The 24,937-nt window shown below is 45.0% G+C and overlaps 1 protein-coding gene across 2 annotated transcripts in view; it reads left to right on the plus strand.

Moving 5' to 3' along the window:
* The window catches only part of msrab (methionine sulfoxide reductase Ab), a 46,788-nt gene that overhangs the window by 13,784 nt on the left and 8,067 nt on the right, over nucleotides 1–24,937 (plus strand). For both annotated transcript variants that reach the window (XM_035752695.2, XM_035752696.2), the window contains exons 4-5: nucleotides 4,915–5,019; nucleotides 12,643–12,749. In XM_035752695.2, the coding sequence (XP_035608588.1) occupies nucleotides 4,915–5,019; nucleotides 12,643–12,749 (212 nt within the window). The remainder of the gene's footprint in view (nucleotides 1–4,914; nucleotides 5,020–12,642; nucleotides 12,750–24,937) is intronic.

A 24,937-nucleotide genomic window follows, 5' to 3' on the forward strand; every position in this document is an offset into this window, starting at 1 on the left:
TGGGATGAAAAGCGTAACACAATGGATTTCTGACTCCGTCCTTGGGCTGCTTGGCACTGTGAAGGGACAGCCTCTGGGAAGATGAATTCATTCAAATAGATTCATCATTATTGATTGGTACTGATTCATATTTGGCCATGATAGCCATTGTGGCCATGTTCGAAAAGTCGCTCAAACTAAAAACCTTACATATGATACTGCATGACACCTTTTTAGGAGAGTACTTATTGTTTTGGTTAGCATAACACTTCGTAGAGCAGTTCATCGGTGCATTCGAAGATTCAATGTGAACGATACCAAAGGGCGCAATGTCCCTGTTTTATAAATGAAAGAGGTGAAACGATCCCAAACACAGTGAGAGTGTTTTCGACTGCGGAGCTTCCACAGTAACTTTGGGCGCCCCCCGCAGCTCAAGGCATTGGAATGCAAGCATGAGCACGGGTGAGCAGGGAGGCGAGCGGGCAGGGGGGTGAGCGGGCGGGCGGCGAGAGGGGCGCTTCTGGCTTGGCTGGCGGACCTTCTGAGTGGAATCCCTTTGGGGGGTGCGAGCTCCCTCTTGCTGGCAGCCCCGAAAAAAAGCTAGGGGGAAAAAAGGGAGAGAAAAAAGAGAGAGAGAGAGCGAGAGAGGAGAGTTGGGCACAGCGGAGGAGCGAGCATCGCTTCACTGGGTGTGACGGATCCAAACGCTGCTCTGGAGACAGAAATGAGGAGAGGAGCTGTCCACTGAGTCATGGGAGGGGGAAGAGAGACAGAGACAGGGGTCCAGTCCACTACAGTCCAGTGTGTGTGGGTGTGTTAGAATCAGGCCGTGTGAGTGTCTAAGAGGGAGGGAGAGAGGGGCTGACAGCTGGGACTGCTTGATTGATGTGTATGTCAGTTTTACCGGGTCCCTCCTGTGTGTGAGTCACACCTTTATCTCCTGTGTGTGTGTATGCATGCAGACGTGTGTGTGTGTGTGTGTCTGTGCATTCTTTCTGTTTTCCTTCTGCGCACTTGATTCAGTGTGTGTGTGTGTGTGTGTGTGTGTGTGTGTGTGTGTGTGTGTGTGTGTGTGTGTGTGTGTGTGTGTGTGTGTGTGTGTGTGTGTGTGTGTGTGTGTGTGTGTGTGTGTGTGTGTGTGTTAAAGTGTGTGTGATTCATAGACCATACCTGATTTATTTATTTATTTTCCATGTATATGACTAGGGTTGCACATTTTGGGGAATATTCAGAGGTGGAAATTTTCCGTGGGAATTAACGGAAATATATGCAAATTAATATTGATACCATTTAAATGTAGATTTTTTTTTGCATTGGATATATTTACCATATTATATGGAGACAGAAACCTTTTACCTTATCATAAGTAGACATCATTAAAATGATTAAATCCTTCCAATAGAAAAAAACAATTTAGTTACGAATTTAGCTTTAATTAAATGAGTTCACTCTTCACATGGGATGATTTCACTGAACAACAAAAGAAAGGGACTATTGAATGATCCCCAATGATCCATTGCATTTCCCAAAAACATTTTCAACATACATCTGTAAAATTCTAGTCTAGAAACCAAAGCTTTGATTGTCTTCCTCTCAGGCTTCCATATCTTCTCCCTGGACCTCCTCAATGTCCACCTCTTGAACATCAGACTCTGAGGCCTCATCTTCACGGTCACTTTCCAACCGTGTTGAGGATGGCTCGTTGTCACCAATTTTTCAACCCTTGTAATGGTCAGCCTATTGCGTGCTTTGGTGTGTGTGTTCCCAAACAAGGACCAATGAGGTGGCTGATGTTGGTGGGACTTGGAGGATGGTGGAGGCAACAAGGGAAAGAGCCTCAGATCCACAAAGTCCCTTCCACCAGGTGGCTGATGAGATATGTTGGCAATACTGCCATATTGCATCTCCATCCCAAAGCCCTTGTTTGGAAGTGTACTTCGCCAGACTGCCAAGAACCTTGCCCTCATCCCGGCCAAGGTGGCGAGACACGGTAGTGATGACACCATAGACCTTGTTGATCTCTGCACCAGACAGGATGCTCTTGTCAGCATACTTGGGGTCCAACATGTACGCTGTGGCGTGTATGGACTTCAGGCAGAAGTCTTCACGCTTTTTGATGTATTTATTTCAGAACTGCAGTTTCCTCTGCTTGGAGCAACAGTGATGTGGGCAGGGCAGTACGGATTCCTTCTCTTTCATCTGCAAGCAGAGTCTGAACATCAGACAGGACCGCATTGATCGTCTCCCTCAATCCGTGCAATGGCTACTGCTGTAGGTTTCAGGAGTTTCAGGCTGCTTACCACTCTCTCCCAAAATACATCATCCAGGAGGATCCTCTTTATGGGGTTGTCCATATCGGCAGACTGTGATATGGCCATTTCTTGGAGAGACTCCTTCCCCTCCAGGATCAAATCAAATGCAATTTTATTTGTCACATGCGCCAAATACAACAGTGAACTGCTTACTTTGAAGCCCTTAGCCAACAATGCAGTTTTAAGGAAATAAAAAATGAAGAACAAGGTCAAAGATAAGAAAAACAACTGATTAAAGAACAGCAGCGAATAGCAATAGCGGGGTCAGTGTTTCTGGGAAGCTTCAATGTGGTGCTCTGATTCTTCTCACTTTGCTTGGTGAGGTGGATTGTTGCTATAACTTGATGACCCTTCACATACCTAACCATTTCCTTGGCTCTCTTGTAGAGTGTATCCATTGTTTTCAGTGTCATGATGCCCCCGATGGAGCAGATTCAATGCATGAGCAGCACAGCCAATGGGTGTGATGTGAGGGTAGGACTCTTCCACTTGAGACCAAGCAGCCTTCATGTTCGCAGCATTGTCTGTCACCAGTACAAATACCTTCTGTGGTCCAAGGTCATTGATGATTGCAATACAGTCTGTTTGCTCTATGATTTGCTTGACCTTCACTTGAACTCTGTTGAACTCTGCATCCAGCAAATGAGTATATAACGCATGTCTGGTTGGAGGGGTGCATGCTGGGCGAAGAACATTCAGAAATCTCTCCCAATACACATTGCCTGTGAGCATCAGAGGTGAACCAGGTACATATGCAGCTCGAACAAGACATCCATCAGCATTTCTCTGACTACGTTCCTCCATTGAGTCAAAAAACATATGATTCCAGGAGGACTATGAGCTGTCGCCATCGATAAGGTGTCTGATTCATCATTTTCACCTTGAATAGAGAGTAGAGGGACTTTTGTCAGAGGTTGCTTGTTGTGAGCGCTGAGGGAACACTTTATGGACTTGGCCAGATGGTTCTGCATCTTTGTTGCATTCTTCACATATGATTTGGCACAATATTTGCAAATGTACACAGCTTTTCCTTCTACATTAGCTGCAGTGAAATGTCTCGACACATCAGATAGTGCCCGTGGCATTTTCCTTTAAAGAGTAGAAAAAAATGAGTAAAAAAACCCAAATACAATTCCGTGTACAGATAAATAGTTAAGCAGTTAGATTAAGCAACTCCTTTGTAAGATAAATATTTTTATGTATGTGTATGGAAACAGGTGAATTAAAACTCCTCAGTTAGCAGGCTCAAGCAAGCTAAAACCCACATGGTAGCAAAAACTAACTAGCAGAAATTGTTAACAAGTTAGAAATGATTTAAACACACTTTTCTGTAGGCTACTATTTACTAGTTAACAACAAATCATGTATGTCATATCAAATATACCACCCAGTATTGTAATCTTACCAGAAAGTATGTAGTCCTAGTCTCAGACAGTGTAGTAGTGTGGTAGTGCTCAATAGCATCTCATGTCCAAGATCTTGAGAATAAGCTGCATGTGATGAAAGAGTGCACTGTGCATGCAGAGGGTTGCAATTCCATTGGATTGGGGATAGTTTAACCAAAATAGACCTTGAATTCCCTTATGTGTATCCCACAAAAAAGGTTCACTGTTATAAGCTAACTTTAAAAAAAATGAATTTAAGCAAAATTCCCAAAATTCCAAGGCTTAAATTCCCATTAAAAAAATCTGGAAATTTACCGAAAAGTTTCCGACCCTTTGCAACCCTATATATGACCCTCAGCTTGCTTATTGCTTTGTGTCTGCATATGTGGATGTGAGTCTTACTGCACCAGCTGAGTGTGTGTGTGTATATATGTGTTTGTATATGTGCGTGTATGTGTGTAACAGCTAACCCTGAGCAGGACCCACTCTCCGGATGCCTCCAGGCGGCTTGTTGAAGCTTTGGGGTCCTGGCAGCTGCAGGCAGCCAGAGAGGTGCCCCCCACGGTGCCTGTGTGCTTTTGGCAACTTCCGACTCGAAACAGAAACAGTTGCTGTGCACCCACGCTGCCTCTAGCAATAACATGTATCTCAAGTGGATTCACGCGCGTGTGTGTGCATGTGACTGTGCGCCCCTCTTCACACAGAGGCTACATTCTAATCAGGCAACGTTAATGGGCAGGCTTCCAAACAACTAGTGGTGCTGAGCAAATTTAATATATTACATGTGATGCTGGGTGAATATTTTAAAGCGCACTCCGTAGGATTTCTACATTCAGCTAGACCATTATATCTATGTAATAGCTGTTTGTGTCAATAAATTGATTTCAAAGGAGAAAAGGAACACATTTTAGAAAATAATTGCTATAGTTTGGTGTAAGTGGGGCATGCAAAATACTTTACAAGATGACGATGATAATGATCAAAGAAATAAATGATCAATCAGACTTCTCACAGTAGGACAGATGAAAAGATGTGTTCACCGATAATATTCTATTCAATTGAATGGAAATGTCTATGGAATGGAGTTGCATGAGTCCATATGTGACTATGATGTGTTCGACACTGTTATGGCCTGGGTTGCATTCCTTTTGTCACACTGTAGAGAAACATTTTGCAAACGGGAAAATAAATTGCACCTTTCGTGCCTTAAAGAACACAACCATCTGGTTTGTCCCCAGGTTTGACAGGACACGCCGAGGTGGTGAGGGTGGTCTTCTCCCCTGAGGACATCAGTCTGGAGGAGCTACTCAAGGTGTTCTGGGAGAGCCACGACCCCACTCAAGGTAGCACCTTACACACACACACACACACACACGATGCACACATGCAAAAGAAAAGTTGCCCTCCTCAGACAGGACCCAATCCCGGGGGGGCCAGGGTGTATTAGAGCAGAAGGAAGCATGGGTGTGTGTGTGTGTGTGTGTGTGTTTCTGTGTGTGTGTGTTAGTGCTTGCGTGTGTGCGCGCACACGTGTGATGGCAGTGGGGGTTGGGTGGGTCTCAGGAGGGTAAGTCAACGACAGACTGTGTTAATGTGTCTGGGAGCCAATCATCCATGAGACTGACGGCAGGGGTAGTTTGTGTTTGTTCCTCAAACCTTCCATGACTAGGCTTCTGCCAAATAATATCATAATACAAAATATAGAATAATACAAATATAGAATAATATATATTTAGCATGTTTTGGAACATTCTGTACAGGCTTCCTTCTTTTCACTCTGTTAATTAGGTTAGTATTGTGGAGTAACTACAATGTTGTTGATCTTTCCTCAGTTTTCTCCTATCACAGCCATTGAACTCTGTAACTGTTTTGAAGTCACCATTGGCCTCATGGTGGAATCCCTGAGCAGTTTCCTTCCTCTCCATCAACTGAGTTAGGAAGGACGCCTGTATCTTTGTAGTGACTGGGTGTATTGATACACCATCCAAAGTGTAATGAATAACTTCACCATGCTCAAAGGGATATTCAATGTCGGCACTTATTTTTACCCAATAAGTGCCCTTCTTTGCGAGGCATTGGAAAACCTCCCTGGTCTTTGTGGTTGAATCTGTGTTTGAAATTCACTACTCAACTGAGAGACCTTACAGATAATTGTATGTGTGGGGTACAGAGATGAGGTAGTCATTCAATAATCATGTTAAACACTATTATTACACAAAGAGCAACTCATACTGTGAATTGTTAAGCACATTTTTTTTCTCCTGAACTTATTTAGGCATGCCATAACAAAGGGGTTGAATCGTTTTTGACTCAAGGCATTTCAGCATTTCATTTTTAATCATTCGTAAAAATGTAGAAAAATATTCCACTTTGACATTATGGGGTAGTGTTTGTAGGCCAGTGACAGAAATTCTCAATTTAATCCATTTTAAATTCAGGATGTAACACAACAAAATGTGGAAAAAGTCCAGGGGTGTGAATACTTTCTGAAGGCACTGTACGCGCGCGCACGCACGCACACACACGCACACACGCACACACACGCACACACACACACACACACACACACACACACACACACACACACACACACAGTTTTTCCCATTGTGTGTTTGTGAGTGTGCATGCGTGTGTGAGATCTCTGCCTTTTTGCCTTGCCTCAGTTCAGAAGGGCTTAGTCCCAACAATGCGATGTCGAACTGCATAGCCTCCACCAATCACGGCTAGGATAGCAACATTCCCAGCCAACCAGATACTCCCAGCAGCCTCCTCTTTGTGCCCTGTTTCCATATTCAGTAACACACTTAATCTGGTGAGTTCTCTTGGATGTTGCATAAAGACGTACGTGCATACCCTCAACACAAATTAGAAGTTTGTTCTTTCTGTCTCCTCACCAACACCCTCCATTTCTCTTTCTTTATTTCTTTCTCTCTCTCTCTCTCACACACACACACACACACTCTACTCTTATACACACACTGCTGTGTCGTAAAATGACCAAGCCCTGTATGTGACATCTGCATATGGAAATACTCAAATGTAACGTTTGTTCCTGTGTGGATTCGAAAACTACTGTACTCAGAGCTTTGTAGATTCTCTTGGGCGCATATACATCATCACACACATTACGTGTACGCACTCTCAAAACGCATTCACACACATACAGAGCACCCACCCACACACCTACACATACATGAAGAGACGCAGACAGACAGACAGACAGACAGACAGACAGACAGACAGACAGACAGACAGACAGACAGACACACACACACACACACACATAGAGCACACACACGCTTGGTTGCTTCAGCAGTTCGTTACTTCCTTGTTAAAAGAGGGACCCAACCCCCTGTTCTCTCAGCGGACCCCGGGGCTCTCAATCTGTCTGGAGGATAAGAGCATCTTATCTCCCCTTTCCTTACCCATTCACCCCTCGCCTCCTCCCATCCCTCCATCCCCCTCCCCCCCATCCCCAAACACCCCAGAGCTGATGCTTTCCTCTCCTCTCCTCTTCCCTCCTTTCCTCTCCTCTCATTTCCACTCCTTTTCTCTGCTCTCATTTCCTCTCCCCTTCTCTCCTCTCCTCCTCATTCCCCTCTCCTCTTGTCCCGTCAGCACATCCGCAGAGCAGAGCGGCGCTATGAGTCGACCGCTCCCCCCGAGGCCGTCCCGCTCATCTTCACGCTCCCCTTTTATGTCTTAGTCACTCTCTCCTCTCCTCATCCTCTCTCTCTTCTCCCATCATCAACCCCCACTCTTCATCTTACACCCCCCTTTGTCTCCTCTCGGCTGTTTTTTTTTACCTCCTTCCCCCTCTTTCTCGTTCTTTCGTACATTTTTTGAAGACATGCCCGCCATGTGTCTGGCTGCCAATGCTGCTGCGTCAGTGAGCAAGGCAACAAAATGGCCGACGCAACCGTTTTCTTCAGAGGACAGCGATGCGCTCGCTGTGTGACTGTTGAAGTGATAGACCTGGGCCACGTTCAGTAGGCTCCATGTGTCAATCGTTGCAGAATGAAATGGCACGAATAGAGCTGACCCGATTCCTTATTCTACATGTCAGAGAGGCATGTTTGTTCGACATAATGTATCAGAATGTGCCACACTGCTGTGTCCTGCTCAATTGCGGGCCTGTTTACGCTAGCACAGGACCACGGAACCTGTATTTGCATTTTCCATGTTTCTCTTCACTAGGTTCCATTATTTTTTCCCGTTCTGCGAGTTAGCTTATGCATGGACACACACAGAGGTAAGAGATACGTTTTGCAGTATATGGTACAGGGCATATAAGTACGTGAATATATAAGTACGTGAATACCTCCCTCTACCTCCCTCTACCTCCCACACACGTGCTGAAGACGGCAAACAACATCGCGGATGTGAATGTCGAGAGGATTCCACATAAATCAAGCCAAACGCATCAACGAACTGCGGGACCCTTTTTATTTGATTTCTTTCTACCTCCCCCTATAAGCCAGTGACGCCATCACACATTTGTCTGCTACCATCCATCCATCCCATCTTACCTCCCCTCCTCCCCAGCTGGAAAAGACACGCATCCCTAATGACACACATCTCCCCCCGCCATATTTTAGGGGAACCCCCTATCTAAAGCGGGACGCCCTCTTGGGGGGGTGACCTTAACCCCCTCCCGCACCCCTCCGTCATGCTGAAAGTGGCCCACTCCCCCTCTCATTACCACGTGTCACTTCATTACAGACGACGGGTGGGGTGACAGGTCGAATTTATGGAGATTGTCTGCGTTGTGTGTGTGTGGTAGTAGGTGAGGCATGGCGTTAATATCTCATTGAGGAGATGAATTAGCTTGTGATGAGCCACAACAAACAATCACCAGACATGTACCCGGTGAACCCCCCCCCCCCAAATACACCAATATGTGGTGATAGGAGGCAAGGTTTTTGTACACACACACAGACAGACAGACAGACAGACAGACACACACACACACACACACAGGGTCGTGTTACCATAGCGGGAAGACTTGGACGACACAGTGATGAAATCAAATCAAATTGTATTTGTCAGATGTGACGATTACAAAAGTGTAGACGTTACCGTGAAATGCTTGCTTACGCGCCCTTTCCCAACAACGCAGTTCAGAAGTTAGAACACGAACAAGTAGAGAAACAGAAAATAGTAGCACAATATAATAGCACAATGAAATAGCAATAACATGGCTATGTACAAGGAGTAGCAGCAGACAACCAGAGCGTCTTCCCCTGTCTCTCTCCATGATCCTCAGTGTATGTGCATCCGTGCGTCACACTCAGCCAACCCTCTGATGAGCAGCCCTGTTCTACTTTAGCAGGGTTAGCTGAAGGGCTAGCTGTGCCCTCTTCCTCAATGATCCCCTACACCTAACCCCTACCCTCTCACCCTGCCAGAGAGAGAGAGAGAGAGAGAGTGCAGTGGAGGGACGGGACGGGTGACTGTTTGTTTGTGTGACTGCCATCCTGCTCGTGCACATCTACACGCACGTTTCATTGCGTACGGGCCCTGAGGGGTCTTTCTTACGTTTCTCTCTCCTGCGCGTCAGCAACGGGTTACGTAAGACTGGGGCAAAAATAGCAGCAGTGAGTGGAGCGGTCGGTCTCTGGGTTGGCACGCACACAGCTCAAGCAGTCCCGCCGGGCCACAGCGCTACCTGGGTACTGGCTGTTGCTCCAACACTGGGGGCTTTAGTGGCACTGCGGCTCTCCTCTAGTACTGTTCTGTAGTACTATTGCCTTTCTTTAGAATAGAAGTTTAGAATAGAATACAATTTGAATACTAGCTGTGAACGAAGGAGTTTGGCTTGTGTTTAGTGCGTTTGTCTCTGAAAATAGAACAAGTGTTATTGTGTGTGTAGATACTACTGTGGGCTAAGTTAAGCTATTCTAATCACATCGAATAGCCTTACGCCTAATAGGCTTATTTTTTTATGCGAGTCGATTTGAATAAAATTGCCAGTGTTGTCTTGGTTCTGTTCTTTGGTGTGAATTATTGCGAGATGTGCAAGGTTATGGTGCAGGATTACATTGGCTTCCTTGCCAATCCACGCGCTCTGTTCTGCTCTGTCCTAGCTGCCGACTGTGACACTGAGTGACTCTGAGTTGTCCTCGTCTCTGCCGGGCACGGAGGCATGAGCGTGTGTGTGCGTATATTTGCGTGCAAAGGCGCGTGGCACTGCCGACAGCAGGGTGAAAAGGGAACTAAAAGAGAGGCCAGAGAGGAGGAGAGGAACGCGGCGAGAAGGAGCGGCTAATCGGAGCACTTTAAGTTGTTAACGGGATAAGGGAGGGGGGGGTGACACACACATTTACACCATAACACCGTCTCCATCAAACATAGTTTGTTATCTTTTGGCTTGAGTGTTTAAAACAAAGTGTTAAGCACTGAGGGGCTGAGATGGTGGTGGGGGTGTCTGCCATTTTGTTTTCTGAATTATGGTTCATCATCATTTCGAGTAGATCTTTCTCCCTCAGTTCTCTTCCCTCTTTCCACCCCTACTCCTCGTCCTCCTCCCTCCCGTTTGCCTTTTTTTTATAGCAGCCGGCGTGCCCCTTAATCTGATTAACTTCTTACCATTTCATCCACTTTTTTGCCTGCAACTGAAAAACACACAAATCTGTGCATAGTATAAGGCCTACACAAACGTGCACACACACACACACAATGCACAGACATGTTTCAAATACACACACACACACACACTCAGACCTATGCACACACATACCCACACACGTTTCACAGACACACACACACACACTCCTCATCCGGCCACGCGATTTCATCAGAGTGGCAGAGAGAGATGAAAGAAAGAGAGAGGGGCAGAGAGAGAAATACAGGAAAGAGACAGAAAGGAACGAAAGAAAGAAAGAGGCTTTTAGGATGTATCCACATCCAACAACTGCCAGAAGTAGGAAGCTAGCTGCAGGGACTGTAGTGTGTACGTATGTGCCGGAGTTCGTGCTGAAAGAGATTTTCTTTCTGGAGAATGGATAAGTAGGAAATCTCTTGAGGGTTTAAAGCACAACCAAGAGGGCTGTGTACCAAATGGCACCCGATTCCATCTACTTTGGGCCCGGGGCCCATAGGGCTGTGGTCAACGGTAGTGCACCACACAGGGAACAGGGTGCCATTTGGGACGCAGACGAGATGTGTTGTTGGGGAGAGTTGTCACGACTAACTAGTAATCTCCCTAGAACTCAGAAAACAAACTTTTTATCACCCAACTTTTGTTGCCACATTTTGAGATTTTTTTTGGGGGGAGGGTTCATTTTTTGGGAAGGGGATAAAAAATATTTTAAGAACACAATTTTAATTAGGGCTTGGTGGTGCGTAGGTTAGGTGGGTGACCTTTTGTGAAATGTGCGGAGGGTGGGGTAACCCCTAGCCCCCTCTACACCCCCCATTATCCCCTCTGTTTTCAGAAGCAAGGCACTCATGAATTATTCAAGAGGAGCAGGGAGGCTCTCATTAATAATTTCTGATGCTCTTTGATGGATGGTGGAGAAAAATAAGGGCCCTTAAAAATAAAGGAAGGGGAAGAGAAGGAAAGAGGGCAGAGATGGGGAGTTTTTAAGTATTCGATTATTTTTGGGGCTCTGAGGAGTTCTTAAAGGAAGAGTAAGAGGGATCAAATGTGACATGATTTACAATATTTAATCGTGATATAGGATGAAGTGTGATGATGCCGTGGATCATGTCATGGATTCCTTGGTTTCATCATTGTCTCCCTCTACTCCATCACAACCTCTGAAGTGAAAACTATAACATTTTATTTTATTATATTTGATTCCATTCTATTCTGTTCCATTATATTATATTATATTATATTAATTCCATTTAATTATATTCTATGTTATTCTATTCCATTCTATCTTTCTGCTCTCCTCCTACATTCATCTCTCCCCCTTCCCCCTTTAAAAAAAAAACCCTTCCCCCTTTTGCTTCCAAAATATTTGTTTTCAACTGTTTGTCATCCTACGTCATGGTGAAAACCATGTGGGGCATGAAGTGGCAACGGCGATGGTCACTGTGGCGGTGGCTGGTTAGGGACCCTAGGAGGTCACACGGGAACGTCACGCGGAACGGTCGGCGGCGCTGGGGCAGCCAATCAGGGAGCGTTGTTGTGCCCTTTGATGAAGGTGTTTTGGCGGCAGCCATAAGCCTTATCGCACTGACGGGAGCTGGGGGTAAAATGGCCTTCATCCCATCCAGCCCTGCCGAGAGAGAAGGAGAGGGACAGAGGGAGGGGGGGGGGGGGGGTGGAAATATGACGGAGGGATAGAAGGAGAAAGGGATCAGAAGCAGGACAGAGAGTGAAATTGAGAGGGAGGGAGGGATGTGAAGAAGGACCAGAGAGGGGAAGATGGTGAAAGAGGGAGAGAGAGCGAGAGAGAGAGGGAAAGAGAGCGATGAATAGAGGGACAGACGGCCTGAAAGAGACTCTGATGCCATTCGATGCCAAACGTCCCCCAGGATAGTGGCATTTCAAAAGTAGAAAATAGAAGCAAGCTTTTTGGCCACTTAGCAGTACATATACGGGAGCCAAGTCTTCTCCAACGCGTCTGATGTAAAGCTGATGAAAATATTGACAAGCTGCAGAGCACAGCTTGACAAGCCGCGCTAGCAGACTGAGAATGGGAAACAGATACACTGCCTGTCCTCCACTACTGTGTCGACAACACAAGAGAAAGAGCTGCACTTTTATAGAAATAGACGCACGGAGATGTTTAAATGGGTAACTCAATGACCAATGTAATTTCAATTCACTTACAATTTGAATAATTTTTTCATACAGTATGGAAATGTAGCTAGGCGATGTAGAAAATGTATGCTACAATCTTGACCAGTCAAGTCTGCTCCTTCATGGCAAAAATATGATGTGTATATCACAATGTTTGTTGGCACTTCTACTACAATTACCTGCGTTGTCTGTCTCGTCGGTGTGCTTTCAGGGATGAAGCAGCAGGCAGACTATGGAACCCAGTACCGTTCAGCCATTTACGCCTCCAGTCCCTCTCAACAGGAGCTGGCTCTCAACACCAGACAAGCCTACCAAGAGGTACTGAAAAACCTTCTAACCCTACGCTAACTACACGAACAAACACACACACACCCACACCCGTGTGCACTCACACACACATAGACGCACGCACGCGCACACACGCACCAGTGGCGGTCGGTGCCGTTTAAGATGAGGGAGGACAATTATTATTATTTATTTTTTTTATGAGCGTGGCCTTATTTCTATGACAGCATATTGGGATGACTGTCATTCATATTCAATTCACCCAGCTCAATGTGACCTCGATAGGTTTAGGCTACTACATGATACTCGAACGTTCCCTATACCCACCACGAGGTTGCTACAACCTAGCTTATGAATGAACGTTTCCAACGTAGGTGCACACAGGTCGAGATAATTGTTTTAGTTGACAGACTAACACATTTAATAGCGCCTTGCACACTCTTGCCTGCATCTAGCTGGTCTAGGGTGTGATCATTAGTCCAACAATTTACAAACGAGAGTTTCTATTGGACAAATGAAGGTATGTTTATCCCCGTTTCATTCCATTTTCTGGAGTTTAAGAAACATTTTTTCAACAGAATCAGTGGAATGGATACACCCTGATCACATGTAAACACAATTCACTTTCATAGCAGCCACGTTGTATTCCTTGGAGCGTCTAGGCGCTCCCCTTCTCTCACCTTTTCCCTTCGCTTGTGGACTTCAATGCATAACAGCTGTCTGTCACCAGGTGAAAGCCATATCATAAGCCCTGACCTCTACACACAGCCTACATGTTTGTCACCATATTAGCTAAAGTAACGTCATAGTCAGCATACCGTAGCTAATAGAACTAACGCATCAGTAAAGCCGCTACAATCATGCAGTACAGTCAGTAAGCAGTTTAGCAGTTACATCTACGAGCCCCGGTGGCAATAAAGGTGTAAAACCAAAATCTTATCTTGACTTGGAAGAGTTCCAGTATTGGATAGGCATAGCCAGCTGGCTAACATAGCATCCCTCTGTTTGATCCGGGTGTTTGAGTAGGCTAAACTAGCTAGTTGCATTTGCTAGCTAAGTAAGTGAAAGTGAAAAATAATGTCTCTCTCTCTCTCTCTCTTGCTTCTTCTTCATTTTTGAAGAAATCAGTTTGTTCAAAACTGTTCAACTACCGTCTTTCTCTCTCTTTGAGTCAGCTAGTCTCCTGGCACCTACTACCAAAACCCGTTCAAAGGCACTTACATCTTTTGTCTTGCCCATTCACCCTCTGAATGGCACACACACACACACACACACACACACACACACAATCCATGTATTAATGTCACAAGGCTTAAAAATCCTTCTTTAACCTGTCTCCTTCCCTTCATCTACACTGATTGGAGTGGATTTAACAGGTGGCATCAATAAGGGATCATAGCTTTCACCTGGTCAGTCTATGTCGTGGATAGAGTAGGTGTTCCTATTGTTTTGTCAGTGTACTCACATACACTATGATCTAACACTACACTTCTAACACGTTGCCTCTTACACTAGGATAACAGTTTTGTTTTTTGCCCTAGCACTACATAATAATAATAATAATAATAATGATGATGAACTCATCGTCAAGCTGCGATTATTTGAACCAGCTGTGTAGTGTTAGCGCAAAAACCAGGGTCTCCTGGTACGAGTTTGGGAAATACTGGTTTAAACAAACCTGAATCTCTGCTTTACATTGACATTACGTCATTATTAGGGAATTTTGATATCACAAGTGCCGCTGTGTAAAAACACGGACTAATTTTTGCTCCTCGGGTTCACTTGTCTCCAGCAAGTCATGATTCATTGCTAGCAAATGATAACCCTTCAATATCATAGAACCAGGTACTTACTGTAGCACCGTAGGAGGCCGTTCCTTCTCTTGCTAGAATAAAAGACGCCCCTGCTGTGTTCCGACCTGGTACCGACGAACCTGCAGTTTGCAGTTCGCAATGCTCGTCAGTGGTCGAGAACTTGACTTTGAGCCAATCAGAGAACACAAACCTCCACATGGGAAAGCCAACAAAAGTGACAAGAAAAAGGAAAAAAGAGGGCACTTTTCCCCGGTGTTGTCCAACCTCTATTTCACGAGAATTGTTTTAACTAAAAAAATAAAGCCTTATAATACATCTTTACATCTAGCTAAGGAATCTTGTGCTTGAAGGATTTTTTGTTTGTTAGGTTGAGTTTGATAATGTGCACCAGGCAGTCACACACACTTCATATGAAACAAATGGGGTGGTAAGCACAATGCACACAACACTAAATGTTTTACCAAGCTAGTGATATATCAAGATTTTGATGAAATAATTTAATTCACTCTCCATTCCATGGTTAGTGCATTCGGGATCCTTGGGACATCCCTACCCTGAACCCTAAACTGAAAAATAACCCTTACCTAACCTTAACCCTTACCTTAACCATTTTCATTTTCAAGGATCCTCACTTAGCATTATCCCTTCCTGCTTGCTAGCTAACATTAGCTAAATGGTTAGCATCACCATTTAGCACAATGTAGCTAGGTACTCCACGACTCTCTACAGTTAACAGGCAGCTTAATTCAAAAACAAATCCATTGTGATGTAATTATATCTAGTTGAGGCCATCTGGTTAGTATCAACAAGGGCTTACTACATATTCTAGCTAGCTAGCAACAATGTTAGAACATTAATTAGCTTAATAGCTACAGGCACAAGTCAACAAGCCACTGCCACCTTGTGGCCTGGAGTATTTAAACAAAGCAAATTGGAGGTAGAACTGTTCTATGTGAACAACAGAAAGTTAACTTCCATCACTCTAGGCAGAGGTGGTAAGTACCTATCGGCAGTCAGGTTTCTAAGTGTGTCTGACCCTTTAGTCTACAGAGGTGCCATTTTGGGCCTCTTCGCATCAGTTGCACCGAGGAGACAGTGAAATGCTTGACACAGCAGAGGCATCAGCGGGGTTTGTGACTGAGCGGGACTCTGTTGTCCCTCTTGTTTTCTGTTGAGTCAGATCACTGGGCTCTTGGCAGACACTGAGGTTACAGAGGTGGCAGGGCATGTCCTACTGTCCTTCTGTGACAGTCTGGACGGATAGACGGACCTAGCCCTTCACCCCTCTGGGGGGTTCATAATACAGTGCCTTGCGAAAGTATTCGGCCCCCTTGAACTTTGCGACCTTTTGCCACATTTCAGGCTTCAAACATAAAGATATAAAACTGTATTTTTTTGTGAAGAATCAACAACAAGTGGGACACAATCATGAAGTGGAAAGACATTTATTGGATATTTCAAACTTTTTTAACATTTCAAAAACTGAAGAATTGGGCGTGCAAAATTATTCAGCCCCCTTAAGTTAATACTTTGTAGCGCCACCTTTTGCTGCGATTACAGCTGTAAGTCGCTTGGGGTATGTCTCTATCAGTTTTGCACATCGAGAGACTGACATTTTTTCCCATTCCTCCTTGCAAAACAGCTCGAGCTCAGTGGGTTTGGATGGAGAGCATTTGAGAACAGTAATGTGTCTCATTACGATTTAGGAAAGGAAAGGGGATACCTAGTCAGTTGCACAACTGAATGCATTCAATTTGTCTTCCGCATTTAACCTGACCCCTCTGAATCAGTTTGTGTGTGTGTGTGGGGGGGCTCAGCGGCCTTTTGACAGCCTTTCAGTCTCGGCTCTGTGATCTGATTGCATCCCCTCCCTGTCCCCTTCCTAGCTCCCCTTGTCCCCTCTCTTTGGTCCCAGCTGCCACCCCTGCCTGACATTTGACCCCTGCCCAAGGCCAAGGCTAGGGAGGTGGGGGGGGGTCGCTGTCACAGCAGCCTGACAGCCCACCAGTCCATGACCGCTGACCCTGGGACCGATCAGTTACCATGGCGATCCCATTCCCCTCATTTCCTATGAATCCCATTTAGGACGGGATGGAGGAATGGATTAGGCAATACATGTGCGTCTCAGAGTCGGTTTGGATTAACCTGTTAGAACTCTAGGGGCAGTATTTCATTTTTGGATAAAAAGACGTGCCCGTTTTTAGCGCGATATTTTGTCACGAAAAGATGCTCGACTATGCTTGGAATTGATAGTTTTGGAAAGAAGACACTCTGACGTTTCCAGAACTGCAAAGATTTTCACTGTGAGTGCCATAGAACAATATCTACAGGCAAAACCAAGATGTTTGAGTCACCAGGAAATCAACAGGATTTCTGAAGGCACGTTTTCCAAGATCTCCTTATATGGCTGTGAATGGCACAGGAATCAACGGACACTTCCTATCGTTTCCCCCAGGTGTCTGCAGCATTGTGACGTATTTGTAGGCATATCATTGGAAGATTGGCCATAAGAGCCTACAATTACCATGTGTCCCGCATGGTGTCTGCGTGGAAGTTGGTGCGCAAAAGTCAGGTCCCAGTATTTTTCCATCCGAATCAGAGAAGAATGCACGCTTCTAGGACTGGCATTTCAATGAAGAGATATATGACAAAACACCTTGAGGATTGATTCAAACAACGTTTTCCATGTTTCAGTCGATATTATGGAGTTAATTCGGAAAAAGTTCGACGTTTAGGTGACTGAATTTTCGGTTAGTTTCGGTAGCCAAATGCATAGTAACAAAACGGAACGTTGTGTCCTACACAAGCATCTTTCAGGAAAAACTGGACATCTGCTATGTAACTGAGAGTCTCCTCATTGAAACATCTGAAGTTCTTCAAAGGTAAATTATTTTATTTGATCCCTTTGCTGGTTTTGTGAATGTTGCGTGCTAAATGCTAACGCTAAATGCTAAGCTAGCTATCACCACTCTTACACAAATTATTGATTTTCTCTGGTTCTAAAGCATATTTTGAAAATCTGAGACGACAGGATTGTTAAGAAAAGGATAAGCTTGAGGACAGGCATATTTATTTCATTTATTTTGCAATTTTCAGAAATCGCTAATGTTGCGTTATGGTAATGAGCTTGAGGCTGTAGTCACGATCCCGTATGCGGGATGGGGCGGCCTGAGAGAGAGAGAGAGAGAGGAGAGAGAGAGAGAGAGAGAGAGAGAGAGAGAGAGAGGAGAGAGAGAGAGAGAGAGAGAGAGAGAGAGAGAGAGAGAGAGAGAGAGAGAGAGAGAGAGAGAGAGAGAGAGAGAGAGAGAGAGAGAGAGAGAGAGAGAGAGAGAGAGAGAGAGAGAGAGAGAGAGAGAGAGAGAGAGAGAGAGAGAGAGGCACATTGTGTCAATCTAAGATGGGGTGAATAGGCGAGATGGCTTGTTTCACAAACTGGCCTCCAGTAGAAAAGATCAGGGCTTTAGAGGCTAACTGTTAACCCCAGTCATTGTCATTGAGAGGTTAACCACTAACCCCAGTCATTGCCATTGAGAGGCTAACTGCTAAGCCCAGTCATTGTCATTGAGAGGCTAACCGCTAACCCCATTCATTGGCTGTATGTGCAGATAGGGGGCCGTTCAAGATCACAACGGTCAAAGCAGTTGACAATAAACTGTTGAAACAAACGTTTGCTTCTCAGGGAGCTTGTGGCCTTGTTGGTTAGTTTTGAACAATTGCATATTGTAGAGAAAGATTTGTTTTGTAAGCCTGGGTCATGTTCATTAGGCACTGAAATGGACAAAAACGGAATAAAACAGAGAAGGACCACTTGTCCAATAAGAAACACTTATTTCCGATTTGTGCTGCAAAATGTTTTTCGTTGCATACCTTAATGAATTGAACCCTGCCATAGAAGGACTTCCGTCTCTCTGTGATAACTTAAATGGTTAGTCTTTTCTATATACCTCAAGTCCTCATTCGTACAGTGCCAAAGCACATCTGATGGATTTCAAAGAATCTGTCCGTTGCAAAATAGCTGATGTAATGTGAAATTACTATTGCTCTGCCGTCTCATTACGATTTGGTGGTGTGTGTGTGTGTGTGTGTGTGTGTGTGTGTGTGTGTGTGTGTGTGTGTGTGTGTGTGTGTGTGTGTGTGTGTGTGTGTGTGTGTACTGCACGCACGTCCACTGCAAGCATGACTGTGTGTGCTTATGTGTGTGCGTGCGTGTCTGTGTGTGTATGTACAGTGCCCGTATGTGTGTGTGCCCCCCTAAAAGCACATCCTCATCCTTGGAGAGATGTGGTTGGCTTGGCAATAGGTACTAGAGGCTGCCCAAGATTCTGCCACACACACAGACGCACGTACACACAGCCCAATGAATAATTAACCCTTACAAGGCTCCTTCCTTTTGCAGGGCTTTCAGTTTCTTAACTTCGGTACAGCGGCACAAAAAAAGATAGTGTGCGTATTTAAAGCAACAACAAAAAGAGAGAGGCAGAAAAGCTTGTTTAAGCGTGAGAAGAGGGGAGGGCATGGAGGAGAGGAGAGGGGGATGAGGAGAGGAGGAGGTGGAGAATTCGCTATAATGAAATTTGAAATGTGCGGAACATCAAAGACTTCTGGAGCAGCGCTGCTGTGCTAAGGAGCACCATAACGTCCCCCCCACACACACACACACTCTCTGTCTCTCTCTCCCCCCCCCTCTCTCTCTCTCTGTCTCCATATCTCTCTACCTCTCTCTCTCCTGTCTTTCCCTCTCCCTCAATCCCTCTACATTTCTCTCTCTTTCTCCATCTCTCTCTCCTCCCTCTACTTCTCTCTCCCTCTCCTCTCTCTCTCTTCCTTTTCATATGTTCTCCTTCTCTGTCTCTCTCCTGCAGTGTCTCTCCTGAGCTATGGGGAAGAAAGGAGGGATGGGAGGGTTTGATTAAGGGGAGAAGCGTGGCGGGGGGAATGGGGTGAGGTGGGCTAGGGGTTTGTAGGAAGTTGGGGGAGGGTGTGACCGCGTTCCGTTCTGTGTGTAGAACAATGGTTTTTAACAAGCCAGCCAGAGTGCATTGAGTGTGTGTGCGTGCCTGCGCCCGTGCGTGTGTGCACCTTTGTGTGTGTGCGTGTGCGTGCGTGCGTGCGTGCGCCTGCGTATGTGATCGGAGCCTTGGCGAAGCAAGTGTGCCCTCTGATAAGAGAGCCTGGCTTAAAGAGCTGTGTGTGTGAAAAAAAAAAGTCTAGAGGAGAAACCCAGGCGTTCTTCAATGGGGGCAGAACTGCTCTTTTCGGGGCTCTAAAGGGTGTAGAGTACCTGTGCTCTTTTACAGTCACTAAGGAATGCCTTATCCAATTCATCACCTTGGCTTGGTCCATGACACTCCTGTCCTTCCCTATGTGTGGTCTTTGACTGTGTGCCTGTCTGTGTGTGTCCATCTATGTGTCAACGTACAGTTGAAGTCGGGAGTTTTACATACACTTAGGTTGGAGTCATTAAATCTTGTTTTTCAACCACTCCACAAATTTCTTGTTAACAAACTATAGTTTTGGCAAATCGGTTAGGACATCTACTTTGTGCATGACACAAGTCATTTATTTTTTGATGTTTACAGACAGATTACTTCACTTATGACTAACTCACTGTATCACAATTCCAGTGGGTCAGAAGTTTACATACACTAAGTTGACTGTGCCTATAAACAGCTTGGAAAATGCCAGACAATTGTGTCATGGCTTTAGAAGCGTCTGATAGGGTAATTGACATCATTTGAGTCAATTGGAGGGGTCAATTGGAGGTATTTCAAGGCCTACCTTCAAACTCAGTGCCTCTTTGCTTGTCATCATGGGGAAATCAAAAGAAATCAGCCAAGACCTCCAGAAAAAAATTGTAGACCTCCACAAGTCTGGCTCATCCTTGGGAGCAATTTCCAAATGCCTGAAGGTACCACGTTCATATGTACAAACAATAGTACGCAAGTATAAACACCATGGGACCATGCAGTCGTCAAACCACTCAGGAAGGAGACTCTTTTTGCCTCCTAAAGATGAACGTACTTTGGTGCAACAAATGCAAATCATTCCCAGAACAACAGCAAAGGACCTTGTGAAGAAGCTGGAGGAAACAGGTACAAAAATATCTATTTCCACAGTACAACAAGTCCTATATCGACATAACCTGAAAGGCCGCTCAACAAGGAAGAAGCCACTGCTCCAAAACCGCCATTAAAAAGCCAGACTACGGTTTGCAACTGCACATGGGGACAAAGATCATACTTTTTTGAGAAATGTCCTCTGGTCTGATGAAACAAAAATAGAACTGTTTGGCCGTAATGACCATTGTTATGTTTGGAGGGAAAGGGGGATGTTTGCAAGCCGAAGAACACCATCCCAACCTTGAAGCACGGGGGTTGGCAGCATCATGTTGTGTGGGTGCTTTGCTGCAGGAGGGACTGGTGCACTCACAAAATAGATAGCGTCATGAGGAAGGAAAATGATGTGGATATATTGAAGCAACATCCCAAGACATCAGTCAGGAAGTTAAGGCTTGGTCGCAAATGGGTTTTCCAAATAGACAATGACCCCAAGCATACTTCCAAAGTTGTGGCAAAATTACTTAAGGACAACAAAGTCAAGGTATTGGAGTGGCCATCACAAAGCCCTGACCTCAATCCTATAGAAAATGTGTGGGCAGAACTGAAAAGGCGTGTGCGAGCAAGGAGGCCTACAAACCTGACTCAGTTACACCAGTTCTGTCAGGAGGAATGGGACAAAATTCACACAATTTGTTGTGGGAAGGTTGTGGAAGGCTACCCGAAACGTTTGACCCAAGTTAAACAATTTAAAGGCAATGCTACCAAATACTAATTGAGTGTATGTAAACTTCCGACCCACTGGGAATGTGATGAAAGAAATAAAAGCTGAAATAAATCCTTCTCTCTACTATTATTCTGACATTTCACATTCTTGAAATAAAGTGGTGATCCTAACTGACCTAAAACAGGGAATTTTTACCAGGATTAAATGTCAGGAATTGTGAAAAACTGAGTTTAAATGTATTTGGCTCAAGTGTATGTAATCTTCCGACTTCAACTGTATGTCCTTGCACCACGTTGTGTCTCAGCATACTCTTGAGTTGAACTATCAGTGATATATATCTCTATTATCCCCATAGTCTGTATTTTATCTCACACACACACACACACATGCACACAGACACACACGCACATACACGCACGCGCGCGCGCACACACACACAGACACACACACACACACACACAGACACACACACACACACATGCACACACACACGTGCACACACACACACACCCAGACACACACACCCAGACACACACACAGACACACACACACACAGACACACACACACACACACACACACGCACATGCCCCACACACGCGCACACACACACACACACAGACACACACACACACACACACACACACACACACACACACACACACACACACACACACACACACACACACACACACACACACACACACACACACACACACACACACACACACACACACACACACACACACACACACCCCTTAGTCCTACTTATCCACCCTTTAGTTTATAACCACCACATTGAAAAATGCTCTGAATGCTACTAAAATCCCCTACCGTTCAATATTGAACATGCAAAACCCATGCAGGTAACACATGCATATACTTGCGTGCATTCATATGTACATATACAGAATAAGTATTTTGAAAGTCATGGATAAGTCGCTATTAAAGGAGTGTTCATAGGTGATCTGTGTGATATCGCAGCGTGCAGCCGGAGTGCTGTGGCTGTGAAAAAGCACAGCCACGCTGGCTGGTGTCTCGCTGCCTCCCAAACAAAATGTAGGACCGCACTCTGGCTGCAGATTTGAGAAGCAACCTAAAATGGATGCCTGACCCGGTCTGTGAGTGGGATGAGCGGAGAAGCGCTCACACGCTCTTCATCCTACGTGCACAGATGCGCACTCACACATACTCACACACACAGAAATGAGCATGCACACTCACACTCTCACAGAGGATACACAGAACGTAGCACCCACTCACACGGCAAATGTACTTTACATATAGTACCAGTCAAAAGTTTAGACACACCTACTCATTTTTCTTTTTTTTGTACATTGTAGAATAATAGTGAAGAAATCAAAACTATGACATAACACATATGGAATCATGTAGTAACCACAAAAGTGTAAAAACCAATCAAAATATGTTTTACATTTGAGATTCTTCAAAGTAGCCACCCTTTGCCTTGATGACAGCTTGGCACACTCTTGGCATTCTCTCAACCGGCTTCATCGGGTAGTCACCTGGAATGCATTCCAATTAACAGGTGTGCCTCGTTAAAAGTTCATTTGTGTCATTTCTTTCCTTCTTAATGAGCCAATCAGTTGTGTTGTGACAAGGTAGGGGTGGTATACAGAAGATAGCCCTATTTGGTAAAAGACCAAGTCCATATTATGGCAAGAACAGCTCAAATAAGGAAAGAGAAATGACGGTCCATCATTACTTTAAGACATGGAGGTCAGTTCATCTGGAACATTTCAAGAACTTTGAAAGTTTCTTCAAGTGCAGTCGCAAAAACCATCAAGCTCTATGATGAAACTGGTTCTCATGAGGACCGCCACAAGAAAGGAAGACCCAGAGTTACCTCTGCTGAAGAGGATAAGTTCATTAGAGTTAACTGGGACTCACATTGCAGACCAAATAAATGCTTCACAGAGTTCAAGTAACAGACACGTCTCAACATCAACTGTTCAGAGGCGACTGTGTGAATTAGGCCTTCCTTCATTGTCAAATTTCTGCAAAGAAACCGCTATTAAAGGACACCAATAAGAAGTGACTTGCTTGGGACAAGAAACACAAGCAACGGACATTAGACTGGTGGAAATCTGTCCTTGGTCTGTTGATTCTAAATGTGAGATTTTTTGTGAGATGCAGAGTAGGTGAACGGATGATCTCCGCATGTGTAGTTCCCATCGTGAAGCATGGAGGAGGGGGTGTGATGGTGTGGGGGTGCTTTGCTGGTGACACTGTCTGTGATTTATTTAGAATTCATGGCACGCTTAACCAGCATGGCTGACACAGCATTCTGCAGCGATACGCCATCCCATCTTGTTTGCACTTAGTGGGACTATCATTTGTTTTTCAGCAGGACAATGACCCAACACACCTCCCGGAGGGCTGTGTAAGGTCTATTTAACCAAGAAGGAGAGTGATAGAGTGCTCCCTCCACAATCATCTGACCTCAACCCTATTGAGATGGTTTGGGATGAGTTGGACCGCAGAGTGAAGGCCAACAAGTGGTCAGCAACTCCTTCAAGACTGTTGGAAAAGCATTCCAGGTGAAGCTGGAGAGTGTGCAAAGCTGTGCAAAACAAGAGTGTGCAAAGCTGTCATCAAGTCAAAGGGTGCCTACTTTGAAGAATCTTTGTTTGCCACTTTTTGTTTACTACATGATTCCATATGTGTTATTTCATTGCGTTGATGTCTTCACTATTATTCTACAATGTAGAAAATAGTTCAAATAAAGAAAAACCCTTGAATGAGTAGGTGTGTCCAAACTTTTGACTGGTGCTGTATATGATGTGCGCTGTCAGTTCACTGTTCCCATAAAGAACAAAGGCCATAATTGGAGAGTAGGGATACACAAACACACACACACACACACACACTCAAAAAGTGTTTATGGCTCTGTCGCTGTCCCGAACCTGTCAGGAGAAGACATTAATAGTCAGGCCTCTAGTTTCTTCTCTACTCCGTTTCTCTGTCCTCACAGTATTCACACGCATAATAGAGAGAGATATGTGACCGTGAACAAATGCAAGCCATGTTTTAGTCAAAAGTTATGCAGTGCTTTCGGAAAGTATTCCGACCCCTTGACTTTTTCCACATTTTGTCATGTCATTTTTTTCAGCAATCTTCGCACAACACCCGATAATGACAATGCAAAAAAACTCTCTATAAGGTCCCACAGTTGACAGTGCATGTCAGAGCAAAAACCAAGCCATCAAATCAAATTTATTTATATAGCCCTTCGTACATCAGCTGATATCTCAAAGTGCTGTACAGAAACCCAGCCTAAAACCCCAAACAGCAAGCAATGCAGGTGTAGAAGCACGGTGGCTAGGAAAAACTCCCTCGAAAGGCCAAAACCTAGGAAGTAACCTAGAGAGGAACCAGGCTATGTGGGGTGGCCAGTCCTCTTCTGGCTGTGCCGGGTAGAGATTATAACAGAACATGGCCAAGATGTTCAAATGTTCATAAATGACCAGCATGGTCCAATAATAATAAGGCAGGACAGTTGAAACTGGAGCAGCAGCACGGTCAGGTGGACTGGGGACAGCAAGGAGTCATCATGTCAGGTAGTCCTGAGGCATGGTCCTAGGGCTCAGGTCCTCCGAGAGAGA

The sequence above is a fragment of the Oncorhynchus keta genome, chromosome 35, assembly GCF_023373465.1.
Source record: "Oncorhynchus keta strain PuntledgeMale-10-30-2019 chromosome 35, Oket_V2, whole genome shotgun sequence".
Lineage (NCBI taxonomy): Eukaryota > Metazoa > Chordata > Actinopteri > Salmoniformes > Salmonidae > Oncorhynchus > Oncorhynchus keta.